This window comes from Pithys albifrons, chromosome 2 (assembly GCF_047495875.1).
Source record: "Pithys albifrons albifrons isolate INPA30051 chromosome 2, PitAlb_v1, whole genome shotgun sequence".
NCBI lineage: Eukaryota > Metazoa > Chordata > Aves > Passeriformes > Thamnophilidae > Pithys > Pithys albifrons.
Genome location: NC_092459.1, coordinates 35,999,599 through 36,017,368, shown reverse-complemented (window position 1 = coordinate 36,017,368; position 17,770 = coordinate 35,999,599). Strand labels below are relative to the sequence as shown.

General features: G+C 38.1%; 1 protein-coding gene across 1 annotated transcript in view; it reads left to right on the top strand.

Annotated features, from left to right (window-relative positions):
• Positions 1–17,770, top strand: part of MDN1 (midasin AAA ATPase 1) — a 93,058-nt gene that overhangs the window by 28,912 nt on the left and 46,376 nt on the right. The window contains exons 28-49 of the mRNA XM_071548754.1: positions 30–164; positions 244–382; positions 1,348–1,486; positions 1,575–1,705; positions 2,686–2,830; positions 4,157–4,286; positions 4,865–5,095; positions 5,429–5,626; positions 7,025–7,233; positions 7,709–7,831; positions 8,840–9,037; positions 9,130–9,237; positions 9,820–10,008; positions 10,781–10,870; positions 10,982–11,242; positions 11,384–11,654; positions 12,175–12,334; positions 12,637–12,753; positions 13,897–14,105; positions 14,675–14,820; positions 15,682–15,884; positions 16,960–17,180. Coding sequence (XP_071404855.1) covers positions 30–164; positions 244–382; positions 1,348–1,486; positions 1,575–1,705; positions 2,686–2,830; positions 4,157–4,286; positions 4,865–5,095; positions 5,429–5,626; positions 7,025–7,233; positions 7,709–7,831; positions 8,840–9,037; positions 9,130–9,237; positions 9,820–10,008; positions 10,781–10,870; positions 10,982–11,242; positions 11,384–11,654; positions 12,175–12,334; positions 12,637–12,753; positions 13,897–14,105; positions 14,675–14,820; positions 15,682–15,884; positions 16,960–17,180 — 3,753 coding nt within the window. The remainder of the gene's footprint in view (positions 1–29; positions 165–243; positions 383–1,347; positions 1,487–1,574; positions 1,706–2,685; positions 2,831–4,156; positions 4,287–4,864; positions 5,096–5,428; positions 5,627–7,024; positions 7,234–7,708; positions 7,832–8,839; positions 9,038–9,129; positions 9,238–9,819; positions 10,009–10,780; positions 10,871–10,981; positions 11,243–11,383; positions 11,655–12,174; positions 12,335–12,636; positions 12,754–13,896; positions 14,106–14,674; positions 14,821–15,681; positions 15,885–16,959; positions 17,181–17,770) is intronic.

Genomic DNA, 17,770 nt, shown 5'->3' with positions numbered 1-17,770 from the left:
ATTGCTTTCTCTTTTCCTCTATTTTATAGGTTTTATGCTTCTGGCAGGCAGAGTCAGGAAACAGGAGGAGGTGGATGTTATTCAGAGTGTCCTTGAAAAACACTTCAAGAAAAAAATATATCCTGAGTCCCTCTTCTCAGGGGAAAGCATCAAAAAGCTACTGGGTGAGTTTCCTAGAGAGGCCCCACTGGTAGTTCTATAGATGTGACTGAAGCTGATGGATTATTGCTTTGTGTTGTGCAGCTAAATCTTCCACGCAGATGACAGTGATGGATAGAGATTTTAACCATGTTGTCTGGACTCAAGGAATGAGGAGACTTGCCGTTTTGGTGGGACGAGCCCTGGAGTTTGGTGAACCAGTACTGCTGGTGGGAGACACTGGGTAATCTTGGTTTTTATGATGCAGTTCTTTGTACTGCTGCACCAGCCACTGAGTCAGACACAAAATGAGTGTGTGGGCATCAGTGATGCTTTCATCTGGGACCTTTGAGCCTCCATCATGGCAGACTTGCAGCTGCTGTTTTTCACGGTTCCTTTTTGAGGGGCAGCAATTGCATCTCTTGCTACACAAGTCTTTTGTGGAATTACTTGCATTGTATATAACACATAGAAGTTATACATAAAGTAGTGAAATGAACGTGAGCTGACTTATGTCCCCACCCACAGGTGGGATACAGGTGCCATGTAGAATCACACTGTACCTCACTGTAGTGGCTGTTTCTGGGGAATTGACATTTTTCTATTTAAGAGTGCACTCACTTTACATGTTTTAAGAGCTTGAATGTAGCCAATTTTCCAATTTTCTGCCTCATGTGCTGTAAAGGGTGTTGTGGAAGAAGATGCTGTCTTGACCTTGTGCTGGGTATAAATTTGTATAGTAAATTTTTGTAGAAGAGAAGGAAAGAAAAATGCAAGAAAAGAGGAGTAAAATTTGGGTATTAAATGAAAACTAGCTAGTCAGCAGTTTGTTCCCTAAGATTTGGGCTTGATCTAGACATGTAGCATTTCCAGTTAAGTGTAATGTTAGGCTGGTTGAATATCTATAACGTCAGGCTGAAATAAATTTTACTGTGAACCTGCAGAAATCCATCGATGCAGATATTGATTTAAGTTTAATTAAAAGCCTCTTGTGCAAGCCAGCAACAGTTGTGCCAAAAATGACTTCACTTCACATATATTTTTTTCAAGAAAAAGAACAGAAGGAAATTTGCATGCTGGGCCTTTACCTCATAGGTCTTAAATGAAAATATGAATCCTGTCCAAAGTGAGCTGATTGGTGTGTTTTTATTGGTGGTGTGTTGGTTTTTTTTTTACTTCATCCCTTTCAATGAAATTAATTTGTTACAGGTGTGGTAAAACTACCATTTGTCAGATCTTTGCATCATTAGCAAATCAGAAGCTTTATTCAGTGAATTGCCACTTGCATATGGAGACGTCAGACTTCCTGGGAGGGCTGCGACCCGTCAGGCAGAGGGCGAAAGACCAGGTTTGTCTTGCATCAGTAATAGCTTGGATAGTGTGACCCCAGAAGCAAAAAGCAGCAATTATTATGACTTCTTATTTCCTTTTCTTAGGAGGAATCTGATGGTTCTAGACTCTTTGAGTGGTGTGATGGACCTCTTGTTTTAGCAATGAAAGAGGAGGGTTTTTTCCTCCTTGATGAGATTTCTTTAGCTGATGATTCTGTACTAGAGCGACTTAACAGGTATGTCTTAAATGTGTTAGTATTAAGCATCCTTACTGTGTCTATTCGTTACACAAATTTGAGCTTCTTTTAGGCACATTTGTTTCCTGGCCTAGGTGAGCTGCTCTCTTAGGTGTACAGTTCTTGCTAAAAGGGACAGTGACACAAGTAACTGGCCTTTTTCATATTTCAGCTTCTGTGCCAATTTGCTTTGTTTTACTCATTGTCATGCATCTGACAGCGGTGCTAGTTTTACTCACAGTAATACTTAGGCAATTTTTGCTCTTTGATATTTTTATTACAGCTGAGGTAGAGGCTAGTAGGGCAAGACAAGACAAAATTGCTTTGTCTGGCCAAAGTCTTAATTTATGGAAAAATAAAAAGGTGTTTCTGTTGGAAAGCAGATATGTTTATATTCACTTGACATATGTTGCTCCACTGATTGTGTTGATTTTGAATGCTTTGATTGATGCCATTACTTTCCATTTGACTTTATAGTGCTGCTAATCTGCATTCAAATAGCTGTATTTGTTTCTGTTTCATGGAAAAAAATAAAATGATGAAAGGATTTACTTTATTCAAGAACTTATGTCTCTGGTTACAGAAATTAAGAACATAAACCCTAGTTCAGTTGAAACAGTTTAAACAGCATCTGAAGACACTTCAAATCATGAGTCAGGTTGGAAAATAAAAACAAAATCTCGTGTTTAGCATCTGCAGTATTAATATTTTCATCCTGTCAGTAAGCTCTTGAAAATGAAGTGCCTTGTCAAATCCCAGGAACAAAAACAAAAACAAAACAAAAGCAAAACAACCCGAAAAGTAGCATAAAACCTCAATTTCATTAAATGCTTGCTGTAGTATCCCGCATTTTAATCTTCTGTTACACATTATATCAGGTAAATGAAGGTTTAACCAAGCCAATTAATTTAATTTTCCATCTTAAATGACCTTTTGAAGTGTGAAACAAAGCTTAAACAATTTTTTAACCTTCTCTGTAGTGTTCTTGAAGCTGAAAAGACATTGGTACTTGCTGAAAAAGGTGGTCAAGATGATGAGAAGAATGAAGTAGAACTACTAGTTGCAGGAAAGAAATTTCGTATCCTTGCAACCATGAACCCGGGAGGTGACTTTGGGAAAAAAGAGGTAAATGTCTAAACATCTGAAAGTATAGCACATATTTTCTAGTCTTCGATGCCTAAAATTCCTTCAGAAAGGCACTCAAAACAACATTAGTGCAGAAAGGTAAATAAGTACCCTTTATTTAGAAGCTTGTAGGTGCCCACCATGAAGCATGTGCACCCATGATCAGGGACGTTAGTTTGTATAACCCCCAGCCATTAGCATATATATATATTAGCTATAGCCAACCCTGGGTACTGATTTCCCTTGATGCTCACCAATAGAGACTGCCCCTTGGAGAGGCTCTGGGCCCTCTCTATTGTTTCATCTTCAAGCTATCTTGCAGGTGTTTCTTCAAAATGCCATGTCCTTGGCAAAGCATGAGAAAGTGTGCAATGATTTCCAAACACCACCTAAAAATGTGAGCAACCCAGCAAAATCCATGTAACCTGTATAATTCTAAAAATCTACAAAATATGCACAAAAATCCTTAGGCATAATCATATTGGTCACTAAATGTTTGGAGGAGCCATGAAAAAATTTGGGCATCCAGTGCTTTCTAGTAGGCATCTGCTTCATTGTTCTGAAGGAGATTTAGGGTGTATCTGTTTTGCATCAATTACATGTAGTAGCATTTTGACATAGTCAATACTTAGCAAAATGTCAAAGAAAGCTTCAGGCCTCTCAATACTCTAAGTAGGCTTGATATGTAAGATATTTTGAGTACAGATTCTGTGGCTTGTGAAGCAGCTCTTAACATGAGTCTAGAGTAGCACAAAGTTACACAGTAGATTTTTTTCCCTAATGCTGATAGAAGTCTTTCTCAGTAAACAGAAACATCACATCCCAAGAGGTCCTTCTCATTCAATGAAAAATACCTGTTTCTGAACTTCAGCTTTAAGTAACTAAAAACCGTTTAAAGAAAACCCCCAAACCCACAAACTTCTCCCAAAAGCTCCACAACTCTTAAGCACTGTTGGAAGCTAGGTCTAAAAGAAAGAACTATAATTTGTGTCTGTAAGCAAAGGGAGATTACAAAGCCATTGTTTGGTACATAGTGTCCTAGAATGAAATGCAACTTTGGAGCTTGCACAGCAGCTCCATTGCTTCCCATATTATTTTGAACTTTCAGCCATTTCCTGCATTGGTGCCACAACTAGAAATCTTAAAACCTGCGTTCTCTCCAAGATTTTGTTACAAAGCATCCCTGTCAAAATTGGAAGGAAAGATACAGCTTGTTCAGTTTATTAATGGTTTGCAAGTTCAGTGGCTACAAGGCTATTGATTGACTGAGACACTGAGTGTGATGGAATGTGACTTAACTTGCTCTGTCATTCTGCTTGTTTGCAGCTTTCTCCTGCTTTGCGCAATAGATTTACTGAAATATGGTGTCCACAAAGCAATGGCCGTGATGATTTGATACAGATTGTAAAACACAATCTTCATCCAGGATTGTCTCTGGGTGCATTAAACCATGAAGGTGGGTATTCCTGTGTAAATACAATATTCAGCTGTGTATTCAGACATTGCTAAGACAATAGTTTGAAGGTTGCCAACTATTTCTCAGAATTTGCACCACTGTGACCTATTTTCTTCTAACTACATCACTCTCTGAAGGCAGTTATGATGTATTTTGGACTTGTTCTTCCCTCACTGTATGCTATGTGGCTAGCCAGAATTAAGGTCAAGGTTGTATTTGCTTCACCATCCAGGGTAGTTGAACTATCGCAAGCCCTTCAGTGTCCCAGCTTGGTTTCAAAATAGGGTGTTCAAAGAACTGGAACTTCACTTTCTGCCAACAGCCTCTCTGTTAGTATTAGTCATTTGGTTCTGTCTTGTTACTTGAATTTAAAAGGATCTGTAAGGACAGCATAGGCATGAACTTACTCTTCAGTTATTTTTTCTGTTCAGATATAGAGTACATAGTGCATTACAGCTGTACCTACTTTAGAGATGTTTTTTACAACAATGTAGTGGATGTGACCAATAAAATTATTTTATAACACATTTATTTGATTTTTATTTATTTGATTGTTATTTATTTTACTCTCTTTTTAGGGGCAGACATAGCAGAACTCATGATGGACTTTGTTGAATGGCTGACTAATCAAGAGTTTGGTCGCCAGTGTATTCTCAGTGTGAGAGATGTCTTGTCATGGGTTAATTTTATGAACGTCATGGTAGAGAATGAGTCAGATTCTGCCAAGGGTTATAGCCACCTTCACATTTCTCCAGTGATGTCTTTTATCCATGCTGCATGTTTGGTATATATTGATGGAATAGGATCGGGTAAGTCTTCAGTGCTCATTTAGTGAGAGAAATATGAAACTGTGTTTGTATTAATATTTTTGCAAACCAAATTCCTATGGCAAAGGGTCATGATGATAGTGATGGTTGAAGAAAGGGATTTGGAAATAAGGTGTCTTTAATTACATTGCTCACAGAACAATTTGTCTGCAGTAAATAGTACTGGAAGCATTGGCAAGCAAAAACACTACAACAAGATATAAACCTGTGTGCACAAAAGCAGCATCTTTGAAGGAATTGAATTTCTTAGTCATAAAATGAATGTGCCTAGTTATGTTTGTGATGCACGCACTTACTTGACTTTTCTAATAACAGGTACAACTTCCTGCTCAGCTGATACAGCTTTGTTAGCTCGTGAAAAATGCCTGACATTCTTATATGAGAGAATGAGTCAATTCTTTGAGCTGACCGATTATCAGAAGAATGAACTAAAGATTTATGACAGAACAAAGGAAAAAGAGTTTGTATGGATGGACAACTTTATGGGAATTCACCCCTTTTTTATTCCAAGAGGTAAGAGACTGTGGGAGTGGGTGGACATTTATTCTGTGGTTCATGTTTTCAGTAGCTTTGTTATTCACTAAATTTAAATAGGATACATGATTCATCACAGAAGAATTTTTGTTCTCAAGCCTTAGAAAAAAGCCTTTTGTGCCTCCCAAGTGTCTAGATTGCAACTCAATCACATTTATTAAGAAGATATATCTGTTAGTTCCTTTCTTTGATGACATTTTAATGGTTAATGGCCTAATTTTTGAAGACTTTTTTTGTTTAACAAAGCTTTTTAAATTTGAGTTGTAGTTTTCTGTCACTTTTGCATGGTCAGAATGCCTTTTAAGTTCCAGTAACTAAAGCTTCAGCTTATCCTGGCCCTTGTGTAAAGCATGGGAAGCAGGGATCCTGAGTACAAAGCTAAACAGGATGGAGACTAATGACCTGCCTTGGTGTAGGCTCTCAAAAATTTGCTGCAATCTTTGCAAAATTGTTTAGCCCCTGCATTTCAGTTCCTCATGGGACAAATTAATGCAAATAGAATAGTGCTTTTTACCCTTAAAATACAGTGACAGGACTAAGAAGTGATGACTGTGAGCTTTCTAATTCAGCTGGTTAGTTTTTAGTACACAGAACTATGTGTTCCTAATGCTGTATTAATCATTCATGTTTGAACGTTTTTGACATTTATGGATTGTGTTAGTAGTGTCTGAAGTTGTACAAGGTGTAATGCTTTTTTGCAAATTGCTTAGTTCCCCTCTATTGATGAGGTCACAAAAGGAATCTGGATCCTTTACATACTAAACAGGTATCAAGATGTTTAAGATAAATTGGTGATTAATATCTTGTCTACCTGAGCAATGCTGTATTACAGATTTGGGGGAGTGATGCCCCAATGAGCTATACTTTCTGGAATTTGGCAGACAAGCTCTGTACTCTCTCCCCACCCTATGCCACAATAACATCAAAGAGAAAGCACAATTTAATTAAAGCAGTCTTCCTTTACAGAAGTGGCAGTGTATGGAACAGATTAATACATTATTCTGTAACATGATTGAATTGGGTCCTTCAGGGTCAGTTTTTCAAGAGCTACTTTTGAGTTTTAGATCCTCATGTCTGAAGCACAGGGAGAAGATTAATATTTTTTTCTCTAGTTTAGGTCATGAACCAGGAGGTGTTGAAGTTTCATGGCAAAATAAATGGTATATTTCTATGCTGTTCGCAAAGTTCAACATAAATATGCAAAGATTGGCTGAGATGCAGCTGTTTGTCAAACAGAACCTGTACGTGCCTGATGTCTGAGAATGGCATACAAGCTTGATCTCTCCATTGCTTGTAGTTTACAGACAGTGTGATCTCATTGAGACACACTCAGCAGCTCCAGCATAAACATTCTGGTTTACCTTTCCTTTGTTTTAGGCCCTGTTCTCCAGAGGAACAACATTACAGATTATGCTTTAAATGCTGGGACTACAGCAGTGAATGCACAAAGACTGTTAAGAGCCCTACAGCTTAACAAACCTATTTTGTTGGAGGGATCACCAGGAGTCGGCAAGACCAGTCTAGTTGCTGCCCTGGCAAAAGCCTCAGGAAACTGTCTTGTTCGAATCAACCTGTCTGAACAAACGGTAGCATAAAATACCATCTCTGTAACGTGGTGTTTATGGCAGTGTAGAAGTTTCGCTTAACTTTAAAAGTGCAGTTCTTTTTAACTTTGGCACTGACTCTGTAATGTCAATTTTTCCTTCTTCTGAGTGAATGCCAATTCCCAGATACTTCTGTTCTCTCCAAGTGAGATCATGTGTATTTTGTCTACTCTTGGTTTTCTTGGCTTTTGCAATGTTACTTGACAACTGCTTTAAGGCTTTTTAGTTTTTCTGCTCCAATTTAAATTTTTGTTTTAAAATATAGTAACTGATCACTGCAGTATTAAAATGGATAAGCTTTTATCATTTTGCAATTACTGAAATTTTTTAAATAGACGTAAAATGTAACTACATGGGAAGGGAGAAAATGTTGAGTAAAGTCAACAAAGGTTATTCATGAACTTTTGTGAGGTTTTGTAATTCCTCAACTCACCTTTCCTGTTCTTTACTCCCAAAGGATGTGACAGACTTATTTGGAACAGACTTGCCTGTTGAAGGTGGGAAGGGAGGAGAATTTGCCTGGCGTGATGGACCACTACTGGCTGCATTAAAAGCTGGACACTGGATTGTATTAGATGAGGTAAATTCATGCATGTTTAAGGGACAGATAAAATGGCATATCTTAGAAGAGCAAACTTGGTTTTTTGGCATGTAGGATAAATAGCTTTGAGGGTCAATGACTGAGATAAAATCTGCTTGCTTTTGCTTATATCCATGTAGTGCCACATGGAAAGTGATTATTCCACATAAGAGAAAATTAATCCCCCTCTACTAAGTCCCACTTTGCCCACTCACACTCCATAGAGGAAGGCAATGACTAGACTTTGAAACAAGAGAACAGGAGTTGAATCCCAGCCTAAATTGCTGCAGAAAACCAAGGATAGATTTTATTTACATTTGAAAGTTCTTAGGGAAGAGTGTGACAGAAGTTTGGTATGCTTGTTTTTATGTGGATATAATTTCACCAAAATAGAAGGTGTTTTTATGGGACTAATACTCTGTTGGGTACTGATTTAATTGAGGTGGAGGAGAGTTCCATCATGCCTGTATGTGCTATCCTGCTGCCTGCCACAGGTCTGTTCATGTACCATGTGCAAGGGCTTTTAAGCATATGTGGCACAGATCTACCATCTTGGCAATACACATTCCAATTACTACAGAGAGCAAAATCTGGGATTCTTTAGCCTCTTGTATACCTCCTCTTTCCCATCTATTGAGAAGAGTACCACTTGAAACAGCCACTATATTTAAATAGCCGAGTCTGCCTTCTTTTGAAAAACAAGCAAAGAAAACACTATGAATGTCACCAATGAATGTTCAGAAAAAACATCTTGAACATACAGATTTTATGATGGAGAATTGTTTTGATATCCTAGTGAAAAAACCACAGCACAAATAACAAGTATCCACAAGGAAAAGTGCTAGTTGCTCCAGTGTCATAACAGTCTACCTGGAGGTAGTAACGTGTCATAGTTTTAGAACAGAAAAGAAATTGAATTTTGCCTTCTGTATATCCCAGACTGTTAAACTAGAGACCGCAAAAATGTTTTGTGGAGCATTAATATTATATCCTTCTTTTTTTCCTCAGTTGAATCTGGCTTCTCAGTCTGTTTTAGAGGGACTAAATGCATGCTTTGACCACAGAGCTGAGATTTATGTTCCAGAATTGGGAATGAATTTTCATGTGCAGCATGAGACGACCAAGATTTTTGGATGCCAGAATCCATACAGACAAGGAGGTGGAAGGAAGGGTCTGCCCAAGTCCTTTCTTAATAGGTTTACACAGGCAAGCTTATTTGTTTGGTTTAAACTACACCATGATCCCTGTCTTGTAGTTTTCACATTGTATCAACACTCTGAATCCTCTTGATTTTACAGGTGTATGTTGATTCACTGTCAGCAGAAGATATGGAGTTTATTGGGAATACATTGTTTCCTGCTATTGATAAAGCTATTATTGCTAAAATGGTTGCTTTCAATAACAAGGTAAATATATTTTAATTTCTTCTGTGTAGAAGTAGGCAAAGTGTAGTAAAATAAGGAAAAAAAAAAGAATGTTATATCTCCAACCATTTTTATAGAGAAAGGCATGGGTAAAAAAAGAGGAATGAATCTATATGGAGAAGAAATAAAGACCACCACTAAACCCAGTACCTGAATTCTTGTACCATGACAATCAGATGCTTGGTTAATAATTGAAGAGGCATTGTTTTTCACAGAGCATAAAACATATATACACAGTAGTGGTAATGTTAAGAGAAAATAGTATTTAGGTAAAGTCTCTTGTGGTGGCATCTTGCTGAATATTCATATATGAGTGCAAGAGTAAATAGGAAATTTGAGCTGAGTGTTAGAGAAATGGTAGAGGAGAGACAAACTAAATCAAGCTTTAGTTCCTGACATCTTCAGCAAAGTGAATGTAACCTGCTCTTTTGGTTGTCATCTGTCATGTAAGCAGTGCCAAAGGCAGTTCAGTAGCGTTTTGTAAAAAAATACTTAAAGACTACCTTGTAAGTGGAATAAAAGCTTATTTTTTTAACTACTGCTTTTCTTTTTTTCTTTTTGCAGATTGACAAAGAAGTGATGGCTGAAAAAAAGTGGGGACAGAAAGGAGGGCCGTGGGAGTTCAACTTACGTGATCTTTTCCGCTGGTGCCAGCTAATGCTTGTTGACCAGTCACAAGGATGTTATGATCCAGGCCAGCATGTGTTTTTGGTATATGGAGAAAGAATGAGAACCAGGGAAGATAAAGAGAAGGTGAGCTGTGTGTTCTCCTTCCTTGCTCTTCATGTGGTCAGGAAATATTTATGGAAATCCAAGTGTAGATTTGAAGATTCTTTGCAATTCATTCATAGACATCGTCTCTTACAAAAGAAAAATAGGTTTGTTTGGGCTTTTTAGGTTTGAAATGCATACCTGCTCCCTTTGCCATTTGAAATACTGATTTAATTAAAATAAAAGCTGAAACCTGGTGTAAATGAAGGCAAGTAGGATAACAAAGGATTTAAACAGAGCAAAACACAACATATTCTCGTGCCATTCTGTATTAAATAATGTTTGCCACCTACTTCTCCCTTTCTTGCCTAGAAATCCTTTGCTTTTGTTTACTTTTACAGCATTTAAGTGGTATTAAACTGCAAGTCAAAGACTGAAGTTAGTGACAGTATGTGACTGCATATTTTTTCCATGGGATTACTTCCCCCTCCCTGTAATATTGTTACATTTTTCTGTGTATCAAAGAGCTTATTTATTAAATGAATTCTACCCCAGTACTTTATTAAAGAGAAACTTTGCTTACACTATTTCAAGTCACAGGAAACCATCATTAATGAGGGCGTTGCTGTGGGCAGGTCATGCTCATGTTGTTTGCTGGCTGCACTTTGAGTTAAATGATGCTTGTGATTTAACTGTATTAGTTACTATCATATGGCTGGGGGGCTGAGAGGAAAAGCTACTTTAGAAGTAAATCTTTGGAGCAATGGATAACTTGGACTGATGAGTCTCTTTTTTGCTCTTTTAACTGTTCTAGGTTATTTCTGTATTTAGAGACATTTTTGGCCCAGAGGCTGATGTGTATACAGGAACCAGAGAGTTTCACATCAATCCACATAATGTTCAGGTAAACTGTTAGAAGAGATTTTGTGAGGGGAGAGAGAAGGAAGCAACTTGCACAGCTAAGCTCCCAATTGCCTCTTGGAGTAGTCATCCATGTTTCTCTCATCCCTTTCAGATTGGTTATTCAGTTCTTTCTCGTGGCAACTATATTCCTCATCCTGGCAGAAATCTCTTAGTTCTGCATCATTCACTGCAGTCCCTTGAGTCCATTATGAAATGTGTGCACATGAGCTGGATGGTAATCCTGGTGGGCCCAGCAGCTGTTGGCAAAACCAGTCTTGTTGAGCTGTTGGCGCATCTCACTGGCCATCGACTAAAAATCATGGCAATGAACAGTGCAATGGACACAACTGAGCTCCTGGGTGGATTTGAACAGGTAAATGCTGTTTTGGTGATATGGTAATATCTCTCCTTCCTACCTAACAGGCAAGTCCACTGTGAGCTTAAGTGTTTGCAAGTGGAGCCTTAGACACCACTGTCTTCAGCACAAACTGACCCTGTAATCGCCTGTTTGCAGGTTGATATCAATAGGCCATGGCAGTGCCTCTTGGAAAAAGTGGAGACTGCAGTGAGCACACTAGTGAGGGACAGTCTTCTCCTGACAGAAATTTGTGCAGATGATGCTGAACTTGTGCTGCGTGCCTGGAGCAATTTCATCCTTAACTACAAACCCAAATCTCTGGGTGAAGGAGGTAGAAGCGTTACAGCTGATTTAGTGAGCAAACTGGAGGGAATACTTGTGCTTGTCCAGCGACTGAACAACAAAATAAATTCTTACTCAAAGGCAGGTATGTATGGTGGGCAACTTAAAGTACTGAAATTCTCCTGTATTGAGCTACTCAACATATAATGCAGTACAAACTCTTCTCTTGTATTCGTAAGAAAGGGAACTTTGATATACTCTTGATGCATTTGTACTCTGAAGCACTTCCCAGCTGAGCTTTACGAATGTCAGCAGAATAATGTATGGGTTGTTTTTCCTTTTTTTATTATTTTTAATCATTGTTATAACATAAGGCATTAATATCCATTAAACTATCTAGTGGGATGAAAGGGGTGGAGAAAAATGTCTCTTTAGGGAGAAAAGTATCAATCTGGTTTATATGTCTCTCTGCTTGCAAACCCCTTCTGTTCGGATGGACTTTGCTCATGGGAGGCTACTTGAAGAGTTGGAGCCTCTGCTATTATGTGCCTCTAAAAAGTAGGAAACATATATGTTTATGAACAAAATAATTACTGTTTTTCCTGAATAGAACAGGAAGCTACATCAGTCATGTAAATCTCAATGTAAGGTGTCCTTCTTTTCAGAGTTTGCTCACCTGGTAGAAGAGTTTCGGCGCTTCAAGCTGCAGCAGGCCCAGACTGCTGACTCTAATAGCCATGGCACTTTCGAGTGGGTGGATGGGATGTTGGTTCAGGCCCTGCAGTCTGGAGACTGGCTCCTAATGGATAACGTTAATTTCTGCAAGTAAGAGATTTTAGTGGCCTTATTGCAGTGAGTAAATACTTTGATCTCCCTAACTGACTGCCTCTTACTGTATGGTTCACAGCTGAACATTTTGCATTTAGTAATGCATGGGAGCAGTAACTTAGATTTTTTGGAAGAGTGTCTTCTTTCTTAGACAGCTTATCAGTTGATAGTTTTCCTGTTACTTTATAAAGTATTTAACTGTTTGGCTTTTTGTTTAAGACTGGTACCATCTTGATTTCAGATCAGAAAGGAATCAGATTGTTACCTTTTAAAACCACATGAATTTCTTTTGAATACAGCCCTTCTGTGCTGGACCGCTTGAATGCTTTACTTGAACCAGGAGGTGTTCTTACCATGAGTGAAAGAGGTGTGATAGATGGCACAATTCCTACAATAGCTCCTCATCCAAACTTCAGGTGCGTTGCATTTCTGGTTTTGGGGGTTTTTTGCCTTTCCCCCCCCCCTTCCTTACCAAAGAGCAGGTTTAGAATAAAAATTTCATCAGTGAGCCAGTCTTTTTGTATTTTGAATGCTGTTCAGTTTGCCATGTGCTATAGTGACACTGTCTGCCTGGCAAGGAAGAAAACTGCACTGTGATCAGTGTATGAGAGAGCTTAAGAGGCTTTGCTTTATATCCCTGTTGCAGCACAGACTATCACACTGAAAATTTCAGAGCAGTGTACCACTGCCTTGATTTTCTGTTTCCAATTTGGGTTTTCACCACTTCCCTATCTCTGTAATAAAGTTAAAGAAACATGTGTTAAAGATGGTGATGTATTTAGATATGCAGGTATAAAGCTGGTATAAGGACATCTCTTCCTTTCCAGGTTTTTCCATCCATCTGTAAATTTGAGTTTGTTATGGTGATAGAACTTAAAAAAACCCCAACAAACCACCCAAACAAGACAGTATGTTGTCTCAGACCTGAATTAATCTCTGGGGAAGATGGGAGGAGAACATGCATAGTATTCTGTATAATTCCTACCTTCTGTAAATTCATGAAAAGAATGTTGGGACTGATATGCTCTAGTTCCTATGAATTGGAAACAACATTTTGACTTTTCAGCTGTTTTCACTCCATTGTGTCTCAGAAGTATATTTTTCTCCTTGCTTCTAAGAGATGTCTGCTGATAATATTAACTATTTGGGGTTTAGATGCGTCAGTTTTTAAACAGCACAGATGTATCTGAAGCTGTTGCTAAGACTTCTAAAAGTCTTTATAGCTCAGAGGTATAGCTTAACTTCTCTTTATAAGTGAGCAAATGATAAAACAGATGTAACTCAGATATAAAAAGTCATGAGCAATATCTGTGTCTTAATTTCAGTGTATAACCATTCATACAGATTTCTCATTTAAATTCAGTACTTGTCTCTGGCTTTATAGATTTCAGTGTCCCCATTTTTATGAAGATTAATTTACTTTATGTAAGAGCAGATTTGGTGGTTCTGGAGTGATAGTTTAAGGACCTAAGTTATATCTTAAGAATGTAATGCAGTTGAACTAGATGATCACTGTGGATCCCTTCCAACCTGAACTATTCTGTTCTAACATCCAACAGGCTTTTCCTTTCTATGGATCCAGCTCATGGGGAAATATCCAGAGCCATGCGGAATCGTGGGATTGAAATTTACATTCCCGGGGAGAATGATGGAAATGTATTGGACAGTCTGGATTTGAAGCTACTTCTGCATGGTTTGGGTTTAGTTGGTGACAGCGTCTGTGATGCACTCATGGCTGTGCATTCAGAAACCAAGGCAGCAATAGCAGGTAAAAGAAAGTCAGTTTGGTGTTCATGAGCAGCTTGGGCTCATTACATACATATGGATTAACTCTTCAGTATTACAGCGTGGTTATTTTACTGTGTTACATGCTGATACAAGCACATGGAACTGTACTAGTTTTGGATTGGGTTTTTTGCGTTCTGGGGAAGTAGGCCCAAATTATAAAAAGCTGGTAACTAGAGTGCTTTGGTAAGGACACAACAGGCAATGGCATTTACCAGTTTTCTATTGCTATAGGGAAAGCAATCCTGATATTCCAAGTGAAAATCAGCAAAATAGAGAGTTTGCACAAAGTCCCATTCAAGTTGTTCTTTGGAGCAAGATGAGTTTCATTTATCTCAGCTGCTTGATGTCTTATTTTGAGTTCGTCGTCTGTTATTTAGTCTTGTCAAATTTTCTTATAACTTTGGGAAGAATGTATTCAATTTTCAGGACACAGTGGAATTCATTTTTTTTAATCATCCTCGGCATCTAAAGTGGTGTTTGCCCTCAGAGGGTTAAAGGGCTCGTAGTTGCTAAACATTCAAATCACCCTAAATGCTGTGTATCTTTCAGGTTCTGTGTCATCTTTGTCATCTTTGCTTCAGGCTGCTGTATTAATTGTGCAGCAAATACAAAGAGGCCTTGGATTAGCAAAGGCTTTTTACAGAGCCTGTTGGGAGGTTTATGGCCGCTCACAGCAACTGCAGATTAACCAACAGGTACAAGTCCTGTATTTACAAGCTTTTCTTGTATCATCTAGATAAGTGAAAAATATAATTTCATGAGTCTAGTTTGGGTTCCTCTGTTTCCTAATTGCCTGAGCAAGGGTGCTTTTGGAGAGATGAACTAACAATTTTAAACATCTTCTCAATTATCTGTCAAGTGACGAAGAGAAGTGGTTAAGGGACATTGGAACATTTTTTTGTATTTTTCAGGTACTGAGCCTCTTTTGGCTCCAGTGTAAGCAATACAGCTCTCCATGTAACTTACTCTTACAGATTGGTTGAAGCTCCAGAAACTGGAGTTTTTTTAGTATTGAATGGTAAAAGTACAGTGACTTTTGGCTGTCACCTGTCCTTTCATGACCTGTTTCCTCAGCCTTGTGACATGGTACTGGAGACAGAGGTCAGATGAGTCAGAGTTACATACTCTGTTTGTGATGTGCTTTTTGAGATAATCCTCAGGGAATAAACGTGATTTGTCATACGTTTTGTAGACAGTGGCTCACTTTTGCAGCATAAGGGAGCTGAAGAATATCCCAGTTGGACTCTGAGGCTTGTGGTTTTTAAAAAATTCAGCTGAGACTTTAGGATATTAATACTGATGAGTCTGTAGCCTGAAACATTGCATGCTGTCATCTGAGGACATATTCCCTTCCTATTTTAAACTGTACAGTCTGTTATTTCACTTCTGGTAGGAATGTTTTGGTACTTTTATTATGCAGTTTATATAGTGTTTCTAGAATATTTGGATTTCACAATAAATACATGTAATTAAAGAGTTTCCTGAGCTATTGCACATGAATATGTGTTACATGTTTGAATATGACTCTAAACTGCCTTTTTGGTTGTTTGTTGCAGCTTGTGTTAGAATTACTTACAAAACATGCCTCCTCTCTGGCTTCCCATGAAACTTGGGGCAAGTCCTTGCTAGCAGTGGGATTGTGGCCAGACTCCCTACCTACAGGTCTGTTTGCAGCTGAAGACTCACTTCTTTCAACAGTCCGGAGTGATGCACAGGTCCTAATGTATTGTCTGCATAGACTAAACCTTAGAAACTGCAGGTAGGCAGGAGACGCTTTTTTTGCCTAATAAATAAGAAACCGTATATGGGAACTACTCTTGGCATGTCATTGTTCCCTGCAAAATTCTGTCTTTGTCAAATTGCACAGGTAGACTGTGATCATTGTGCTCTGTAACTGTGTTCCTGTTACCTTTCCATGCAACCACTGTAAATAGAAGTTTAATTGTTCGCTGTTTTATTCTTCAGTCTTCAAAACACTCAAAATATATTCAAAATACTTGATTCTTCAATAAGTACATTTGACCCATTTTTGAGAGCTCTTAGGAGTAAGCAGTTAGCAGAAAATGTGAATGCAAGCTCTGAATTGAATAGGTAATAAGAAGTACAAATCTCTTCTTTCAGTTTCCTTCTGAGCTTTGAAAGTACTTAATTGGTTTTAAATACACTAATGATCCTCAGTATTTAATGTTTTCACGTCATCAGTTATTTTAGGTGCAGTAGCTTCAGGTGAAAAAACAAATTTCCTTCCTCAGACAGAGCTGTCTGAAAGAAGGGGCTCATGTGCAGGGGGCATATGCAATAATTTTTTTCAATGATTTTTTGTGCAATATAATTTATTTTCACAACACTGGTGCAAAAACTTCCTTTCTGCCTTCTTTGCTTAGTAACCTACTCTGGACAGGTGCTCTGGTTTGCTTCCAGTGAAAGAACAAGCTGTAGAAGTTAGTGCTAGAATACAATGTGGAAGTTGTCATACCTTAGCAACATGCTGTGGTGTTTGCCTTTTTGTTTGCTTTTTAATCAATGCCACTTCCTTTCTTATCTGTCCTTTTTTTTTAACTTAACCTTGCATATCATTCAAATTGATTAGAATTTCTCAGTGATACGCTGTGCATTTTCACTTTGGATAGTGAATTTTTGGCAATAGTGAGTTCTTAACAGTAGACACCCCCAACCGATTTGAAGTTGGAAACTGCTTTTAAAGCTGAGTAAAGGAGGAAATATTATTGCATTGTGATCCTCTTGCCTGGAGATGGTTGCTTGCTGAGCAGATTGACTTGCAAAATATTTTCTTTTCTAGATTCCCTTGATTACTTGACTTCTTTGTGTTTCAGGACACTACCACTGACTCTGCAAGATCTTCAAAAAATTATGCAGTCCACTAATCCTGAGAGTCTCAAATTCAGTCCTGTTGAGGTAGATACAAACTGGATGGATGAAATGGAAGTTCTCCAGGCTTCAGTCAAATTGTTCATAGGAAAGGCGACCAATCAAGACTGGAAACTAAGAGTTAAATGGCTTAATGCCTTAGCCAAAAATCTGCCACAGGTTCTTGGTATGTAATTATTTAACTTTCTGTTTTGCTTAAGGGCTGATTTGTTATATTTTCACAAATTGTTAAGTCTTGTATGAAAACATTCAGACCATTCAAATTATATGACGTGACAACTCTCAACTATCTATACTAAATTGAAGCCATTGAGGGACAGAAACAGGTTGTGCATATTAAGGACAACAGGACACCTAGGGCTAAATGCTGCCTTTTATTATTCAAGTGTGCATGTAACTTGTGCCACTTCTGAATTAGTTATTTTTGGATCCCTTTTGGTCTGTATAAGCAAATATGCTTTTTTTTCCACTATTTTTTTATTAGTGATAGTAAAAGCAGTAAAATGCCTTCCATGTACTTCGTGTTAAAACACAAATAGTTAGAAAGCCAGGAAACTGCAGAATTGAGATTTCCTGAAGCAGTGTTCACTGAGCATTCAGGACAGTAGCTGAGATGAGATATTCACTGCTTAATTATATTATTAATCACTTTAAACTTATGGAGAATTTAGACAGTAGTTAGTCCTAGTAATTCACACATTTCACTTGTATGGTGTGAAATCTCAGCCTATGTTGCCCCTATGGTAATGGGATTGT